This window comes from Sorex araneus, chromosome 2 (genome assembly GCF_027595985.1).
Source record: "Sorex araneus isolate mSorAra2 chromosome 2, mSorAra2.pri, whole genome shotgun sequence".
Classification (NCBI taxonomy): Eukaryota; Metazoa; Chordata; class Mammalia; order Eulipotyphla; family Soricidae; genus Sorex; species Sorex araneus.
In genome coordinates, this window is record NC_073303.1 from 380,774,909 (window position 1) to 380,792,995 (window position 18,087).

The 18,087-nt window shown below is 58.9% G+C and overlaps 1 protein-coding gene across 1 annotated transcript; it reads left to right on the plus strand.

Moving 5' to 3' along the window:
- Nucleotides 1-1,749: 1,749 nt before the first annotated feature.
- On the plus strand, nucleotides 1,750-18,054 carry KCNG2 (potassium voltage-gated channel modifier subfamily G member 2). Its single transcript, XM_055125468.1, is given in 5 exon segments — nucleotides 1,750-2,125; nucleotides 5,280-5,368; nucleotides 12,874-13,353; nucleotides 13,356-13,498; nucleotides 16,557-18,054. Coding segments are annotated over 5 exon segments (1,404 nt in total). The 5' UTR covers nucleotides 1,750-2,099; the 3' UTR covers nucleotides 17,223-18,054.
- The last annotated feature ends 33 nt before the right edge of the window (nucleotides 18,055-18,087 follow it).

An 18,087-nucleotide genomic window follows, 5' to 3' on the forward strand; every position in this document is an offset into this window, starting at 1 on the left:
GCACCGTGCTCCCCCTGGCGGCCCCCTGCCGCTCCCAGAGAGCTGTGTGCAGTACACTGGACCCTTAAGCTGGGCTTGCTTGTCTCTGGTGAGGAGGGGACTTGGGGTCGCTGTGGGGGATGGTTCAATGCTAGGGCCATGCCGGGCTCTGGGGAGCCAGGGCTGGGCTGCTTCTACGCCCCAGCCAGCTCCTGGCCTGCCACAAGTCTAGGCACTAGGGATGGTTTGTGGGGACTCACTGATAAGGAGAGCTGTCCCCCCCCCCAGTACTGCCTGGAGAGGCCGCTCAGAAGGGGCCAGTGGGTCCCCGAGTTTCTGCAGAGAAAACCATCCCAAGGTCTGCAGGAGCTAGCTACTGATGGATGGGCATTCCTCCCCGTCAGCGAAAGGCGGGGAGACCGGGGGTCCTAGTGGGGAGCCCCCTGCCCCTCCCTCCTGTCTCTGGGGACACCTGGGCGGCTCTGGGGCCCTGCTGTGTCTGGGGAAGTGACAAGCTCATGCCCGCACCAGGGGCACAGCACTGGCTGAGAGCTCCTGGGGACACGGCCAGGCAGGGGGATACCGCTGGGCTGAGGGGACACAGCTGGCCTTGCGGGCACGGTTGGGTGTGGGGACACAGCTGGGCTCATGGGACGGCTGGGCACGGGTGGCCCGGCTGGGAGGGAGGCGCGGCTGGACTGGGGGGTTGGGGGCGCTGGGACGGGGGGTGACCCGGCTGGGAGGGAGGCGCGGCTGGACTGGGGGGTTGGGGGCGCTGGGGCGGGGGTGACCCGTCTGGGAGGGAGGCGCGGCTGGACTGGGGGGTTGGGGGCGCTGGGGCGGGGGTGACCCGGCTGGGAGGGAGGCGCGGCTGGACTGGGGGGTGATGGGGGGGCGGGACCTGGCTGCCGGGCGGCGCGCCGGGAGCGAGGGGGGCGGCGCGCGGGGCGGTCCCATCCCATCCCATCCCCAGCCCCGTCCCAGCCCCATCCCAGTCCCAGCTGGAGGCGCCGCGCTCCGCCCTGCAGAGCCGCGGCCGCGCCGACTCCCCCCCCACCCCCCCCTCGGGAAAGTTGGCGCCACACGCGGGGGTCGCGCCGCGGGCCAGACGCAGAGGTCGGCGAGGAGGGGCCCGAGCCCAGGTGAGCTGGGGTGACGGGCGGGTCCCTGGCGGGCCCGGAGCCCCTGCACGAGCTTGCACCTGAGCTGGGGGGACGCGCTGGAAGTGGGTGCAGGGGCAGACCCACGAGGGCGGGAACCCCTTTGCGGAGACCCTGATCTCCCTCTGTCTCCTGGAACCTTCTGGGCCTTCAGAATTCTGCAAAGTATCCCCCATCCCCCGTTCCTGGGCCCGAAGTTGCCGGGGGCAGGGGAGGGGGCGGGGGGGCACCTGACCCAGCCTGGGGGCGCAGCGGAGGTGGGTGGGCAGAGTCATCTTGTAGGCGGTGGCCCTGAGAGGGTCCCATTTGGGCTAGGTTGGGGGATCCCAGATGCCCCCCCAGTTGGAAGCAGAGGAGGGGACTCCCCCCCTAGCCGGGTCTATGAAACTGTGGCCCTTCAGCCTCACAGCTCTGCTGGGGTCAGCTGTGAGTGGGGGGCCTGCTGGGGTCAGGTTTTTAGTGGGGGGAACCTCTGGGTTCTGGGCTGTGACTGAAGGGACCACGGTGGGATCTGGACTGTGAGGGGGGCTGTGGGGGGCCGGGCGGTGAGTGGGAGGGCTACGGTGGGGTCAGGCGGTGAGTGGGGAGGGCATGTGGCTGTGGCCGCCCTGCACCCAGGGCTGGCCGCTTGCCAGGACTCTGTCCTCGCCCGGGACCCCGCACGGAAGCGGTGCTGCCTGCTCCCCCTCATGTGGTGGATCCCACTTTGAGGAGCCTTTTTTATACCCGCATTTCCATACTGCGAGAGGAACCAGGGGCTTGGCAGGGGAGGCAGCGGGAAGCAATCCCTCCTGGCTCCAGTGAGCGGGAGGCTCTGCCCACCCCCATCGGTCCCTGGCACGGAGGCCCAGGCTCGCCAGATGCTCCGGGAATCTGTGGCTGCTGAACTGTTCAGCTCCTGATCTGAGCTGCGGCCCGGGGCCGACCGGGACCTGCCTCCTCGCGGGCGCAGGTGCCACAATGAATAGGTTGCGGAGAAGGCGCAGGTTGGTGGGAGATGATTACGTCCTGGGGTTTGCCCTGCTCAGAGGAGGCTGGAGTCTGGGGAGGAGTTGGCGGCCGCCCTGCATCCCGCTTCCATCCCATTCCCTGCTCCCAGGAGGAGGCAGGAGTGTGGCGGGAGGGCAGGAGGGCCGGGTGGGGAGGGCTGGAGGGCGGTTCTTCTTCGCAGCTATTGCAGGCTGTGTGGGTGTGGGGGTGGGAGTGATGGGAACAGATGGGGCAGCCCTGACACGTGGGAGCAGGGAGGGTCAGGGACTCTGGAGGGCGGCAGGGACCTGCGGGTGTGGAGGGAGAGCACGGCAACAGGACGTCTCCAGAGAAAGCCACAGACCTGACATGCCACCCATGGGGAGTGCCGGTGGGGCCATGGGCTCGCTCGCTAGGCTGGGGATGCGTCCCGGGAGCCTCTGGTTGTGACCAAGTAGGCAGACTGACAGCTTCTTGCCCGTGGTGACCTGCCTCCATCGAGCCAAGGTGGAAGAGGCTCTCTCTGGGAGGGAGCAGGTTTCAGGGCCCTGGCCTGTGAGGGGCAACCTCGCCCTCCTGGACGTGAGTACGAACCCACTGCTCTTGTTCACCCAGAGGGTCCAGCACACCCCAAGCCCTTTCATTCTTAAACTTTCCAAGGAAAAGGCGCCTCGTCAGAGGGAGGTTGGAGCTGTGCTCCCAGAACACAGACACCAGCCTCCTGAGGTGACACTTAGAGGTGACTCTGCTCACAGCCACATCCTCCAGTGCTCCTGCCCCCACCCGCCTAACCAGCATCTCACCTCTCAGCGTCTCCCAAGCTTTGCCTGCTCTCTCTTTACCTCCCCTTGCCATACCTACCCTCTACTCCTCTGCCCTCTCCTCCCCTGGCCCCTCCTTTCCCGTCCCCTTTTCCCCTGCCTTCTCCTTCCCTGCCCTCTCCATACCTGTCCCCTTCTCCCCATTCCCTTTCCCCCATCCTCTCCTCACCTCTGTTCTCACCTGTGCTCTCCTTACCTGCCATCTTCTCACCTGTCCTCTCCTCACCTGTCCCCCCTCCCTTATACTCCCCTCCCCATTCCCTTCTCTCCTGCCCTCTCCTCACCTCTGTTCTCCTCACCTGCCCTCTCCTCACCTCACCACCCCTTTCTACTTTTTCTTTTTTTTGCTTTTTGGGTCACACCCGGCGATGCACAGGGGTCACTCCTGGCTCATGCACTCAGGAATCACCCCTGGTGGTGCTCAGGGGACCATATGGGATGCTGGGAATTGAACCCGGGTCGGCCGCGTGCAAGGCAAACGCCCTACCCGCTGTGCTATTGCTCCAGCCCCTCACCTCCCCTTTCTTTACCTGCATCTCGGACAGGTGCACCTGGTTCTTCATGCCCCAAAGTGACCCTCTGGGATTCTCTGCTCAGCCTTGAGGGAAGGATCCCAAGGCTGGTCTCAAGGGGCCCAGTGCACCACCAAGAAAAGACCTGTAGAGGCCAATGACCCCGCAGGCACACCAGCCTCCTGGAAGGCCCATGCCCATCTTAGCTTCAAACAGAAAAAGCGTATTTTCCAGGTGACTGAAGTTTCACCTTGTCCTCAGATTACTCTTGATCAGTGATTTCTTTCCAAAGGGATTGTATTAAATGGGATGAATCATCCCAAACTTCCTATGTGCACAGCACTAACTTAACCTTCCACACTGCTGGCCCCAGCACATGCGCAACTGCTGGCTGACATTGAGTGCCCACTCCTCACCACGTGTGGCCCAGATAGTGTCCCCACATGGCAAATGGCTAATGGCAGTAGCATTCAAAGTGCCATTCGGGAGGTGGCTGATGTGATCGACCACACAGGCAGTGCTGAGGGGGCACTGTTGTCCTGAGCTCCTCTGCCTGCTTCCCCTATGACCAGGAGCTTGAGGCTTGGTACCCAGACCCTGGACACCCTCCCCCCGCCCCGTCCCCACTCCTCTCTGTCCTGGACATTGTGTTCAGCTCACCCTGACTCCTCACTGAGCACATGCTGCTATCTGAGCCCCTCCTGGACCACTGGGACACTGCAGTGGGGCCACACCTGGTGGGAGGGGCACACTTCCTGGTCACTGGGGTGGTTTTAGCTGCAGGGTCACTGATGCTCACCAGCAGTAAATGGGAGAGGCTCACTCCAAAAATGCCCCAGCACAGTGCTAAAGAGCGCACCTCTGGACACTTCTCTGAAAAGAATCCCCTGTTTCCGAGGAGAGGGGAGGTGAGAAGGTAGTGAGTAGAGGACAGTGAAGGAGAGGGCAAGTGAGGAGAGGGGAGGTGAAAGAGCAGTGGTAATGAGAGGGCAGTGCGGAGAGAACAGGTGAGGAAAGGTTGAAACTCATTTGAAAAGTCTTCTTACCTGTGTGAGGAGCAGACCAATTGAGAGACTTACTGAGACTTTGCATCTTCCTTTATCTGATGATGGGCCAGAAGCTACAGAACACCACAAGGGTGCCAGTGAAACCCTACAGCTCCCACACCTCTGCACCTGACAGAACCCTACCTGAGGGAACGAGGCCCACCTGACCGACCACACCCCAGGGGTCAGGCTCACCCGATACCACTATATTCACATTGGGATGAGGGAGTCACACAGGGGCTGAGGGAAACCCTAGCAAAACCAGCATCAGGGAGGTCCCGAGGATGCTGTCCCTCCTGCAGAGGCAGCCTGGGTGTTGGCCGGGTTGCAGAGATGGGGGGCCTGCTCAGGGGTATGTCCTGGCTCAGATGGTGGAGACTAGTGCTGTGCCTGGCAGGCTTAGGCTTGACACTCAGAGGGAGATTCTGTGTCCACTGATTAGAAAGTGCTGGGGGGAGGGGTGCCCAGGGATGAACTGGGGGATGGGAAGGGCCTGGCAGATATGTGAGAAAGGATACAGCCATAGCCGGAGAGAAGACGGAGCTAGAAGGTAGTGTGGGCAGACCTGACTGCCCTGGCCTGTCCTCCAGAGGTCTCCCACTTGCACCCTTGGCATCCCCTGGCTTTAGTACCTTGAGTGGATGTGGGCAGAGGTGCAGACAAATGGGAAATCCCTGAGACTGGACCTGGTGGGTCCAGAGGACTCCAGCACCCAGTGACAAGTCCTGTCTCCTTGGGCTCTGGGTGGCCAGTTCCCAGGATACCAGGTCCTCAGGCCAGGTGTCATTTCAGGGGAAGCAGCCACAGTTCAAGCAAGTCGGCAACACCAGGCAGGCCGCCTGCCATGAATCTGCACCCTGGGAAGAGCCGCGTCCTGACAGGTAAGGTCCGGCCTTCGTGTGGGCCTGGAACAGCATCGCAGGCCTGAGCAGTACTCCCCTCTAGAAGCCCCACAACCCCCGTCACAACAACCAGACCTCTCTGTCCCTCAGGCTACCTGGACCAGAACCTGGAGCCAGGGAGGGGTCAGGGCTCACACAAGGGGGTCAAGCTGGGTGGTGTGGAGGGCTCAACCTACCACCCTTAGTGGCCTTCTGTCTCTGCCTTTGGGTCCCTGAAACTCTGGTCCTTTGGTCTCCAGAGGCAAGCACCGAAGAGAAGACTCTGGAAGCTAGAAGACAGTCTATGTCTGTCCTGACCCACACAGGACTACCCAGCTCCAGGTTTTCCCCAGGGCCCCCAAAAAGTCAGGGACTGGGGCAGGGGGCGCTCACCTGCTCTTTCCCTGCTCCCACTCAGCCTGCACCACTTCCTCCTCTGTCTTCCCTCTCTCCTGGATACTTCCAGAAATAACCGTTTCCTCCTTTTTCCTCTCAGTTGGTGTTTTTAACCCTGAAGCCTGGCTACCCACAGTCCCCCTCAGAAAGCTCAGCTCCTCTCACTCCTCAGCCCTGCTCTGACTGAGGCTCAGCCTCTCAGCCCTCGGCTGGCTAAGGCTCTGCCCCTCTCAGCTCTGGGCTTGCTGAGGTTCTGCCCCCTCAGCTCTGGGCTGGCTGAGACTTAGCCCCTCTCTTAGCCCTGTGCTGGCCAAGGTTCAGGCCCATGTGGCTGGCACCTGGGTGGCAGGTGGACCTGTGAGCCAAACGGTCAGCACGCAGCAATGCCCAGGAACCAGGAATCCCTGGTTCTAAGCCCCTTATCCCTGATACCGGGCCTGTGGGATGGAGGGAGCGGCTGCCTGTACCCCTCAATGTCCCCGCAACATGGCTTTGAGGCTGAGCCAACTCGGCAGGAGGCACGCAGCTCCAAGCCTGCCTTTAATTAAGGACTTCTTTGCCTCCGAGCCGGTCTCACTGCTGGCAGGCTGTTGTGGTTGCAGGATTGTGTGTGCAGCTCTAATTGCTGTTTTCTCCTGCACCCACATTGTGAGAGACATTTGGGAAGCGAGGAGTCAGGGGCTGCCTGTTTGTAGAACAAACCCACTGTTCTTGGCCACCAGAGACTAGAAGATACAGACTTTCTCCAGTCCACAGCACTGCCAAGTGGCAGGTTTGAGAGCGGTGTAGACAGGGCGGTGAGTGTGCCAAGCCCAACCCATAAAGCATCGAGAAGACTCACAGCCATTCATTTGCACAGTGCACACACTCAGCTCCCCAGCTCCCCCAAGCTGTCTTTCATAGGTTTGGGGGAAGGAGTGACCACCAGGCAGTGCTCAGGAGCCTGGGGACAAATTCCACTATACTCAGCCCAGGACAAGGATCTGTTGTGCCAGGGTTCCCCGGCTACCCCAGCAGTGCTTAGGGAGTCCCGGGATCTAGCAAGTGAACGTTTTTCGGGCATGCCTGTGCCCCAACCCTTATGTACTCTCTTTGGCCCCTCTTTTATAGGCTTTTGGGTCAAACTCCAGCTGCAGTTCATCCACATCATTTTGTTAATGAGTCTTGTGATCTTTACTCATTCTGGAACAACTCCCACTCTTGGAAGAACCCCAGTTCTTGGTCGGGCTTTGTGGGGGGCTTTCTCCATCCCCCAGTTCCCTGCATGCAGAGAAGAGGTCTGGGCATCTGATGTGGGCTGAAAGGCCACAGCACAGGAGGCCGAGCTGAGATGACTGGGAGTGAGGGGCCGTAGTCTGGCCCACCCACTAGGCCTGGTCACAGCTGTCTTTGCCCCTCCCTGTGGTCCCTGCAGACACACGAAGCCTGGGGCCTGCTGCACATTGGTTTCATGCCTTCCAAGTTAGTCGTGAGGCTCTGTGGAGCTACTGGAGGCCCTTGGGCACTGATGTTTGACCCATCTTAGCTACATGAGCACACCAGGGCATCTGTGGATACTGCCTCCTCTGGGACGATACCCAGCTGGGCAGGTGCTCACATCCATGCCCCATTTTCTTCTTCCAACACAGCGTGAATGCTGCACCCACACTCAGGGTTAGTAACATTCGTGGCTCCCACTTCAGATCCTGCCAGAGCACAGGGCAAACCGCAGGCTTGGCCTGAGCACACAGCACCTGCAGCTGGGGCACAGGCTGCTGGCAGGGAGCACCATTCCTTAGATTCATTGGAATGATCTGAAGGCCTGCATCCACTGGTCAGACTGGAGCCATCCTAAGTGGCTGTTATTCTGAGAATAATTTTATATATAAAAAAAGATTTATTCAGAAAAGCAGAGTCTGGACACTCAGAACATCTGATGACTTAACTTTTTCCTTCAGTATCTCAAATCTTTGGAAGATGCTGAATAGAAACACTCAAATACACTGGGTTCCTTTTCTCACAAGACAACATAATTTCTTTGCTATGTTCTATTGTAATTTACTTTAGAGCAAGTGTGATTTCTTGTCCACAAGACTGGAGACTTTCTAGCTGCCTTCCTGAATCTTTCACTTCTGGGAAAGGGGGCGGAAGACCTCCATGCTGCCTCTCTTTGAGCCCCAAGCAGGGTGCCTGGCAGCAAGCATAAAGGCAAGAAGAGGCTGTGGGGGGACCACACCAAGTGCTGTCTCCATCCCAACCCAGGGATCCCCCAGAGTGATCTGCATGTGTCATTCTCCTGAGCACCTGAGACAGCCCCATGGCTGCTGGGTGAGGTTTGTGGAGGGTCGAGAGAGGCGGCTCAGGTCTGAGGGGACGTGTTGGCATTCAGTGGGCTGTGGGTTTTTGACATGTTCCTGTGGGGTTCCAGATCCTGGTTAGGCCCAAAGGTTTGCCATCTCAAATGAAAAGTTCCATTTAAAAATATTTGGTATGACCAATATTAATAAATATTATACTTATTAATTTTCTTTGTCATAGATTTGGAGACCCTGTTCTTATAAATCATCATTGAAAAATAAGCATCAGTTTCGTTGTCAGCAGCGTGACTGAAATTGCCTATTAGCAAGCTTCAGTTCAGCCACAAATACACTGCAGCTCTGACACAGAAAACAAGCCTATTAAAAATAAGATGACTGAGCACTTGTCTGTAATGACAGACGAAGCCCAAGGAGTGATCCTGGGCACTGATATCCCCACTGACCATAACACTTGGACTCATCCTGTTTCGTGTTAAAGGAGGCATTAAGCTTTGCTTGTTCAGTGCCTCAAGTTCTGCTGTTTTCTATATGTACTCAATTTCCTGAATCCTGAAAGCAGAGCTTGACATGCTCACCCTGACTCTTTACCTCTTGTCCATCCTGGAGACCCTGAGACTTTGGCTTTGAGCTCAATCTTATCACTGTCCCGACTGTAATAAGCCCATTCCGTGCATCAGTTGTGGCATCTGATGCCCAGCAATCAGTGTGGCTATTGCCCACATCTTTTGTCCACCACTCTTTGTGCCATCTCCTGCCCACTGTGGTCATTCCCACATCTCCCATCCACTGTGGTCACTCCTACCTCCCCCATTCACAGTTCATTGTGGTCACTGCACCTTCCTGTCTACTATCCACTATGGTCACTCTCATACCACCCATCTACTTGGTCACTACCACATCTCCTGTACACTGTGATTCCCACATCTCTCTACTGTGATCACTCGTACACCTCCTATCCACTGTAGTCACTGTCACATCTTCAGTGTGACCACAGTTCATAGTGGTCACTCTTCTTATCTACTATCCACTGTGGTCATTCCCACATCTCTGGCCCACTGTGGTCACTCCCACATCCCCCATCCACTATGCAGTGTGATATCAGTGGGAAAAAAAGAGCAGAGAGGCTGCTTGCCTCCAAGGGTCCCAGCTTTGCCCCCACGAATACTTTGGGGTTACTCAGGATGGCTGACAGCAAGCAGAGGAAGGGCTGGGCACACAGTGAGTCAATTTCCTATAGGAGAGGAAGGGGAGAGGCTGGGTGGGCGAAATGAAGGAATGGGATGAAGAGATACAAACTTTCATTACAAAATAAATGAGTCAAAGAACACATGCAGCCTTGGACAATCAGTGATGGCCTGCTGTGAAATTGGAAGTGGTTAAGATGTGAAATATTGTGGTGATGACATCAGATGGGACATGAAGATCATCGTATGGCAGTGCACCACAGTAAAGAGCTGGCTGGTCTACAGATGGCCACTCACATATACCACTTCCACCAGTCACGCCGGTTCCAGGGCTGTTTTCAAGATCATCTCTGGGTTGTTGGCTTTAAATGATTGTGTGTGTTTGTTTAGCAAAATAGTTTGCTTAGAGCAGTGTTGAGGGGAGAGAGACAGAGAGAGAGAGAAAGAGGGGGAGAGAAGGAAGAGGAGGGAGAAAGAGGAGAGGTGATCAAGAGAGAATTGGGCTTCTCCAGAGTGGAAAGCAGCTTCAAGTTTGATGGTGTGTCTCAGTGGACAGCTCTTTGAATTTCTGTTACTTGGAGTTTTGCAAGTTCTTAGGTCTGTAAGTTAGTGATTTTAATAATTCTTTAAAAATATGGATCAATGTTGTTCAACTATTCTTCCACTCTTTTCTCCACTGTTCTTGTGGGACTTTCCCTTGGCGTATCTGACAGGTTTGATGGGTTTTGCTGTTTTCCTTCCTTCTTCTCAGAGTAGATCATCTCAGATGCTCCCCTCAGGGCTCCCTGCTTGTTTCTTCATCATTCTCAGCTCAGTTTGTGAGCCCATCTAGCAGGTTTTCATTTCAGTCATTATACTTTCACATATCACTGCATCACTGTGGTCCCATTGCTCATCAATTTGCTCGAGGGGCGCCAGTAACATCTCCATTTGTCCCTGTCAGGGGAATGAGGCCCATTATAGTTACTGTTTTTGGCATATCAAATATGCCACGGGTAGCTTGCCAGGCTCTACCATGCAAGACTCTGCATCGCTCTCTTCCAGAAGCTTTATTTTATAGTCTCTGGATCTTGGCCATTGATGAGGTTACATGGCACCAGGGCAGTTTGAGGGTGTGACTGCCATGCTACTGGAAAACTGGGGATCTGGGTGGAGGAGGCCCAGTCCCGATCCGAGCAGTCTTGGAAATCTCAGCCACAGATCCTGCATACCTGGGTTCCTCTGCTGGTTCCTTCATGCGTGAGGCTCATTTGAGCGTGTGGAGAATGGCCTTGAGCATGGCTGTGGTTGGGTTTTGGAGGTTTTTGGTTGCCAGGGTTCTGCTTGGGGCGGGAAGGGAGACTCAACCCTCCCCCATCCGAGGGGGCCCCAGTCCCTTTCACATACAGAATCTCGATAAATGCACTTTTTGCACTTCTCCCTATTGATGATCTCTGCTTGAAGAGATAAATCTCATAACTTCCTCTTATTTTGTCAGACATGATTTCCTTTCATCCTTGAGAGTATTTAGAATGACTGATTTTCAGTCCTTGTCTACTACATCTACCATCTGGGTTTTCTTGGGGGTGGTTCCGTTTTAGCTGCACCTTTTATTGTGCACAGGCAGGCAGCACCTTTTGTGTTAGTGGCCTGCAAGAAGCCAACATTTGAACATTCTGGGTCTCCAGGGATGCTCTGCTTGCTGTTTGATTCCTGTCTTCTAAACTCACTGTCTGAAGTCTGCTGAATTTGTTTGGCTAGTTTGATTTTGATTTGTGGGTCACAGCTGGTGGTGCTCTGGGGCTAAGCTCAGCTTGGGGCTCGGGGTGTCATTCCTGGTGGTACTCAGGGATATGAGGTGCCAGGGATTAAACCCAGGCCTCTTGCATGCAAAGCATGCCCACAATCATATTTTCTTTCCAGTTTCAAAGTCTGTTTTTTGGTCTCTGATAAACATCTCTGTCTGTTAACTTAGTGGCCAGCATGTGGTTGGACAGTCTTAAATGTCCAAAAGCAAAGAGAAACAAGCCAGTTCTTAAAAGCCAACCAAAACACAACAAACACCCAAACAAAAATATCCAGTCCTGCAGATGGACAGTTATGTGGAAGGCAAGGGGTAGGGGGAGTGGCAAGGTAGGCAATTAAATCCCACCTCACCCCCACACCTGGTTGCTCTGGGGTCGTCCTTAGGCATGTGGATGGATTCCCAATAATCTGTTGGCACTTTTAAAAGTAATTCCCCAGAACACCTCATTCCCCAGCCTTTCCTCTAAGCTTTTTGGTTCATCTGTTGTTTGTGTTATTTCCTCTCTCAGGGAGAAACAGTAAAATATGTTCCTGCAAACACTTTTGACAAGCATCATCCTCCGTTGCCACTAGGAGAGACTCAAGTTAAGAGACAAAGCAAGTCTTGGGTGGCTGTGTGGGGACCACAGAGATCCCAAATCAGATAGATACACATTCCTGTTCCAGGGTTCCCTGAGCTGTGAGCAAGGGAGGGCAGCTGTATTTGAAGGGTGTGTGCTTGCCGAGGCTGTTTGGCACGTTTCTCTGGTGCTGCAAACTGTTTAATTTCCAGAATTCTGAAACAGCTGACAAGACTGGTTTTCCATTTCCCACTAAAAAGAGTTGCTTTTGAAGCAACTCCTCACAGTTTAAATCATCAGGTGCCTGGGTGATAGGACGCTGCTGCCAAGTGCTGCCACTCCAACCTTGGCACTGTCTCCTCCTGCAGACACCATTGGGTTGGTCAGCACCAACAGGCTCCTGGTGGTAGGGTCTGTCTGACAAACTTCTCAATACTTTTTTTTTTTTTTGCTTTTTGGGTCACACCCAGCGACACTTAGGGGTTACTCCTGGTTCTACACTCAGGAATTACTCCTGGCGGTGCTCAGGGGTCCATATGGGAAGCTGGGAATCGAACCCGGGTCGGCCCCGTGCAAGGCAAACACTCTACCTGCTGTGCCACTGCCCCACTTCTCTGGAGTTGAGATTTTACTTTCTTTGTTGTCTCTGTTGCCACAGTGCAAAGACCTGCCGGGTGCTGGAACATCGGTCTCCAGTGACATGTCGTTTCTGCCTAGGATGTGACTCGGCCACCTCATCTGCACACAATGCCAGTGTGAGGGGGAGGCCCAGTGTGGGGTGGCAACACTGCCTCTCGCCACAGGGATCTGTGCTTTCTGAGGAGCCGACAGCCAGACCCCGGCGGGCAGCTCGGGCGCGCTGTTAGAAATCTCTCGTGCGGGCGTCTAGTCAACAGAGGGAGCCCAGGTGACTCAGTGGCCGTTTGCCTCACCCTGAGGGCCCGCAGGGGCCCAGCGCCCGGTGAGGCACATGGGCAGCCCTGGCGCCCCCGGGGCAAACCGGCTTTGGTGCCCTTAAAAGCTGCCTTGGGAGCTTAGGCCTGGGGGCACGGGTCGACTGAGCACCCGAGGCAGCATGGGGAGCCCCACGGTGGAGCTTCTGTGGAGAACCCGGGCTCGAGCGGGCCGGACGAGCGCCACCCGGGCTTCCCCCAGCCTCGGCCGTGCCACGCGGGCCCTTTCCGCCCTGGCGGTCGCTGAGCAGGCAGAGACGGTCTCCTGGGGGCCCGGCCTCGGCCCCTGGGCCGCGCCCGCCTGACGGCCGCTCTCTCCCCACCCCGCAGGCGCCGCCGCCCGCCCGCCCGCGCCCCCGCGCCTCGTCACCATCAACGTGGGCGGCTGCCGCGTGCGCCTGGCCTGGGCCGCCCTGGCGCGCTGTCCGCTGGGCCGCCTCGCGCGCCTGCGCGCCTGCCGGGGCCGCGCCGAGCTGCTGCGCGTGTGCGACGACTACGACGCGGCCCGCGACGAGTTCTTCTTCGACCGCAGCGCCTGCGCCTTCCGCGCCATCGTGGCGCTGCTGCGCGCCGGCACGCTGCGGCTGGGGCGCGGCCCGTGCGCGCTGGCCTTCCGCGACGAGCTGGCCTACTGGGGCGTGGACGAGGCGCGCCTCGAGCGCTGCTGCCGCCGCCGCCTGCGCCAGCGCGAGCAGGAGGCCGCGCGCGCGCGCGCGCGGGGACGCGCACGCCAGACCGCCCGGGGGCGCGCACGCCTGCAGGCCCGGGGGCGCGCACGCCAGACCGGCCCGGGGGCGCGCCTGAACGCCGGTGGCGCCTGCTCGACGTGGTGGACGACCCGCATGCGGGCCCCGCCGGGAAGCTCTTCGCCTGCGTATCCGTCGCCTTCGTGGCCGCCACAGCCGTTGGCCTCTGCCTGAGCACCATGCCGGACATGCGCGCCGAGGAGGAGCGGGTGAGCCCCGGCACATCGGGCGCACGCAGGGGTGTGGTCTGGGGCTGTGGGTGGGCGGCGGGGGGAGTCAGAGGAGTGGGATGGAGGGCTGGGGCTGGTCTCAGACACCGCTCACCTGCTGTGGCCACAGAAAGGGGCACTGCTGGGGCGTCCCTCGACCCCTCACGGTCTGCACGCTCGGCTCGTCAGCCTCCGGTAGCGGGTAGTCGGCTGTGAGCGTAGACGACTGTGTAGATGGCTGTGGTGTAGACACGGCCCATCAGTGGCCTGGCTGCTTCCTGTGGTGTAGACGACTCTGTGGATGGCTGTGGTGTAGACACGGCCCATCGGTGGCCCGGCTGCTTCTTGTGGTGTAGACGACTGTGTGGATGGGCTGTGGTGTAGACACGGCCCATCGGTGGCCCGGCTGCTTCCTGTTCTGAGTTGACTCTGTGGGTGCTGCTAGGACGCACGCGGGTCTCCAACCCTGGGCTGTGCTCCAGCAGGAGCGGGAAGCCCTGGGGACTGTTGCCTCTCTGAGGCACTGCTGTGCCATGTCCCCGCGGCCCGTGTGGCCCCGCTCAAACACATCCTCGGCAGGTTGAGAGGCCTGAGCCTTCCTCTGGGGCGTTTCTTCCCTGTCAGACTGCAGCGGGACGTGCAGCGGGGCACAGAGCTGCACGTGATGGTGGAGGAAGCCCAGCCCACCTTGCAGGCAGAGCCCAGCAGCCACCAGCAGCCACGGCAGCGCCAGCCCTTCGTGGCCAAGGGTGACACTACTGTTCCCATTTCCTGGGGCACAGGCATGCGGAGGGCCTGGACCCTCCTGGCCGGGCACTGCCCCAGAGGAGGGAAGACACACGCTGCTCCCAGTGGGCACCCTCCCCCCCCCCACTCCCCCTCAGGATAGGGCAAACATTGACCCGAAGGTGCGTGAGATGCTTAGTGTCTGGTTTGTGGAGGCGGTGCCGGCAGAGACAGTGCTGGTGCAGGACTCTGAAGGAGGTCGCCCCGGGGGCTGACCAAGGCCAGGCCTGGCCTTGGTGCTGCTACACATACCTGGGAACCAGCTGAAGTGCCAGGGAATAAATAGCCTTGGGACATGCTCCCCCATTCACCACATCTGACAGGAAAAACACAGGGGATGTTTTGAATTTGTGCTTCAGTCTGAAGAAAGGAAAAGAGGAACCCAGAAGCTTGGAATAGAAGCTGTGAGTCTGAAGATTTTTCTCTTCATGAGGCAACAGATTGAGAGGGCTCTTCCCGCATCCCCCCAAGACCCCAGTGACTCATGGGCTCCCCACGAACCTGCCCTCACCCCCAGGCTGGCACTGATGCTGGGGTTGCTGCTGCATGTGCCCCTTCACCATGTTCAGTCCAAAGGCATCTGTCCACATGCGGAGCCATGGTTGCACGGGAAACCTGATTTCTTCTCAGGCAGCTGTGGCACTGGACATCCCCCCTCCCCCCAGCACTCTTTCTGTCCCTGGCCACCGTCCCTACTTCTGCTGTCTCCTGGGCCTGGTCTAAGGTCCATGGTCCATGAGTCTATCAGACCAGAAGCCTGAACTCAGTTATTTCCATCAACTCCCATGACCGTGGTATGTGGCCCCCTGCTCTTCCCTGAGCTGCCCGTCAATGGAGGGTCTGTGACGGGAAGCTCAAGCAAATGGGTCTTCTCTGCGGACCGTGGTTTCTATGGTTGCAGTTTCTTAGCTCAGACTGCGCCTGACTTACAGGTTGCATATTCAAGGGCACTAAGCAGCTTCAAACAGAAACTCCTCAGGCTTTGCCTGGTCAGGGAAACAGGCCCAAGGATTCAGAGGATTTCATGGTTCATTTGAGCCTGAAATACGAGGACAGTGGAGTTGTTCCAGTCAGAGGAGGGGCGTGAATCCCAGTAGGGGTGCCTGCTCCTTCCTGTATCAGGGGAGCCCCCAGGAAGCTCGTCCCTGCAGAGGGAGGTGTGGCGACAGGAACTCTGTCCTCGAGGTGAAAGGATGAGTTTGATATTCTCAGAATCCCAGAGTGTTTCTGAACCTCACAACACAACCTAAAAACACTCCAGAAGTGCCTGCTGAGAGCAGATCATACACCCTGGGGAGTGGGAAGAGCGGAGAGAGGGGACCCAGCCCAGCAACCTTTCTCTGTTCTCTGACAGCCCCAGAGGTGGGGCTGTCCGGAGGCAGATCTTAACGGGGAGACACTTGTTCTTGCTGGGGTCGGGAGGCCTCTGTACTCAGCCTTTCAACTCTGCAGGGCCCCAAGCACACCACTGACCAAGCAGTCTGCCCGGAGTCGTGGGAAGGTCCTCCAGGGGTGGCACAAAGCCAAACTCATAAATGAAAAGAAAAGATCGACACTGAAAGATGAGCCCGGGACAGAGCTCAGCAGTAGAGCACTTGCCCTGCCTGTGTGAGACCCAGGGCTTGCTGCCCAGCACCACACAGAAAAACTCTGAGCATACCACACAGTGAAGGGGGAAGAACCAAAGTCCCGCAGTTAGGGGTTGGGCAGTAGAGTCTCTGTCGACTGCATGGGTTCAGTCCCTGGCACCACGAAAGGGCTCATTTCCTGAACATTCAGGAGATTCAGCCCAGGAAAGGGAAGCAGCAGACTCCGCAGGCAGGAGGCTGTGTGCACCTGAAGTCAGAGCGCACAGCCACAGGTAGAGGATGGCATGTCACTTGGCCCTCTCAGACCAACATGCGTGCTGCCCATGTTCTTGGAACTCCATTTCCACCAAGTGTGGGACACGGCCAAGCCACTGACTCCGTGTCAGTGACGTGCTGTCTCTTTGGCTGCCTGTGGCCCAGCAGAACAGGCTGGGTTCCAAGGGTGTGTCCTGGGGGTCACCAGAGCCAGCCCAGCAATGTCGCAGCTAGGGGTGGCGGGTGCCAGCCACGTGCCCTCCCCTGCCTGCCCACCGTGAACCTCCCCAGTTTGGTAAAGCGTACACTGTCTCCAGAGGCAGAGCCCAGGGCTTTCATTCCGACTCGGTCGGTCCCCTCCTGGATGTGGGCCCGGGGACCGTGTGACGCGTCCTCCACAGCCCCCAACACATGTCCCTTCTCCCCAGGGCGAGTGCTCCGCCAAGTGCCGCAGCCTGTTCGTGCTGGAGACGGTGTGCGTGGCGTGGTTCTCGCTGGAGCTCCTGCTGCGCTCGCTGCGGGCCGAGAGCACGTGCGCCTTCCTGCGGGCGCCGCTCAACGTCGTGGACGCGCTGGCGCTGCTGCCCTTCTACGCGTCGCTGCTGGCGGGGTCGGCGGCGGGCGCGGGCGCGGGCGCGCGGGCGCCGGGGCGCGCGGGGCTGGCGCTGCGGCTGCTGCGCGCGCTGTCGGTGCTGCGCCTGGCGCGCCACTCGCTGGGGCTGCGCTCGCTCGGGCTGACGGCGCGGCGCGCGGCGCGCGAGCTGGCGCAGCTGCTGCTCTTCCTGGGCGTGGGCGTGGCGCTCTTCGCGCCGCTCGTGCACCTGGCCGAGCGCGAGCTGGGCGCGCGCCGCGACTTCTCCAGCGTGCCGGCCAGCTACTGGTGGGCCGTCATCTCCATGACCACGGTGGGCTACGGCGACATGGTGCCGCGCAGCCTGCCGGGCCAGGTGGTGGCGCTCAGCAGCATCCTCAGCGGCATCCTGCTCGTGGCCCTCCCGGTCACGTCCATCTTCCACACCTTCTCGCGCTCCTACTCGGAGCTCAGGGAGCAGCAGCGCGAGGCCGCCGAGGGCCGCGCCGCACGGCCGGCCTGAGCGCGCGGGACCCCCACGCGCTTTCCTCCGCCCGCCGTGGCCCCCTTCCTTCTGCTCCCGCGGGACAGCCGGGCGCAGGACGGGGGCGGGGCGGCCCTCGATGGGGCAGGTGGGAGGGCATAGCGCGCCCCTTTGCACTGATGCCGCCCCGGGGGAGGGGGCACCTCGCTGCTCCAGGGCTCAAGGACCAAGCCCGCTGTGCTGCTCGTAATACCCACCATGGGGGCGGCCCAGGACTGTGGACGCGGGCAGGGCAGATGCGGGCTGTGGGCGGGATTCCTGCTGGGGATGGGCTCTGAGGCTGCCAATAAAGTGCCACCTGCGCCATGACCGCCCCCTCCTGTTGCCTCCATCTGTGTGTGTGTGTGTGTTTGTGTCCCAGGGCTGTCCCTATAGGCAGTGCTATGGGGCAGGGGAGGGTCCACAGAGCCCCATAGGCACGCCTGGCCCTGTCCACTCTCATTTGGGATCCTGGAGCACTTTTCCTTTTGTGCCACATCTAGTGATGCTCGGGGGTTACTCCTCGCAGTGCTCCTGGGAGCATATGGGCTGCTGGGGGTCAAACCCAGTGGGCCACATGCAAGGCTCCATGCCCCACCTGCTGCAGTTACTCTGGCCCTCCCCCAGCACACCTGGGCAGAGGGTTGCAGAGAGAACACAGCCCACAGCCCCACACTGCCTATCAGCAGCGCCTTCCTCCCTGAGGTCCCCTCTCCCTGCTACTGAGGTGTGAGTACGTGGGAGGCACCCAGACAGCCCCTCAAGCAGACAGCTGTCCCGAATGCCCTTGGTGCTGTGGTCACTGTGGGGCCTGGCCAGGACGAAGCCTGCTGGGACACTGCCTGGGTGGGGCTAAAAGTCTGCA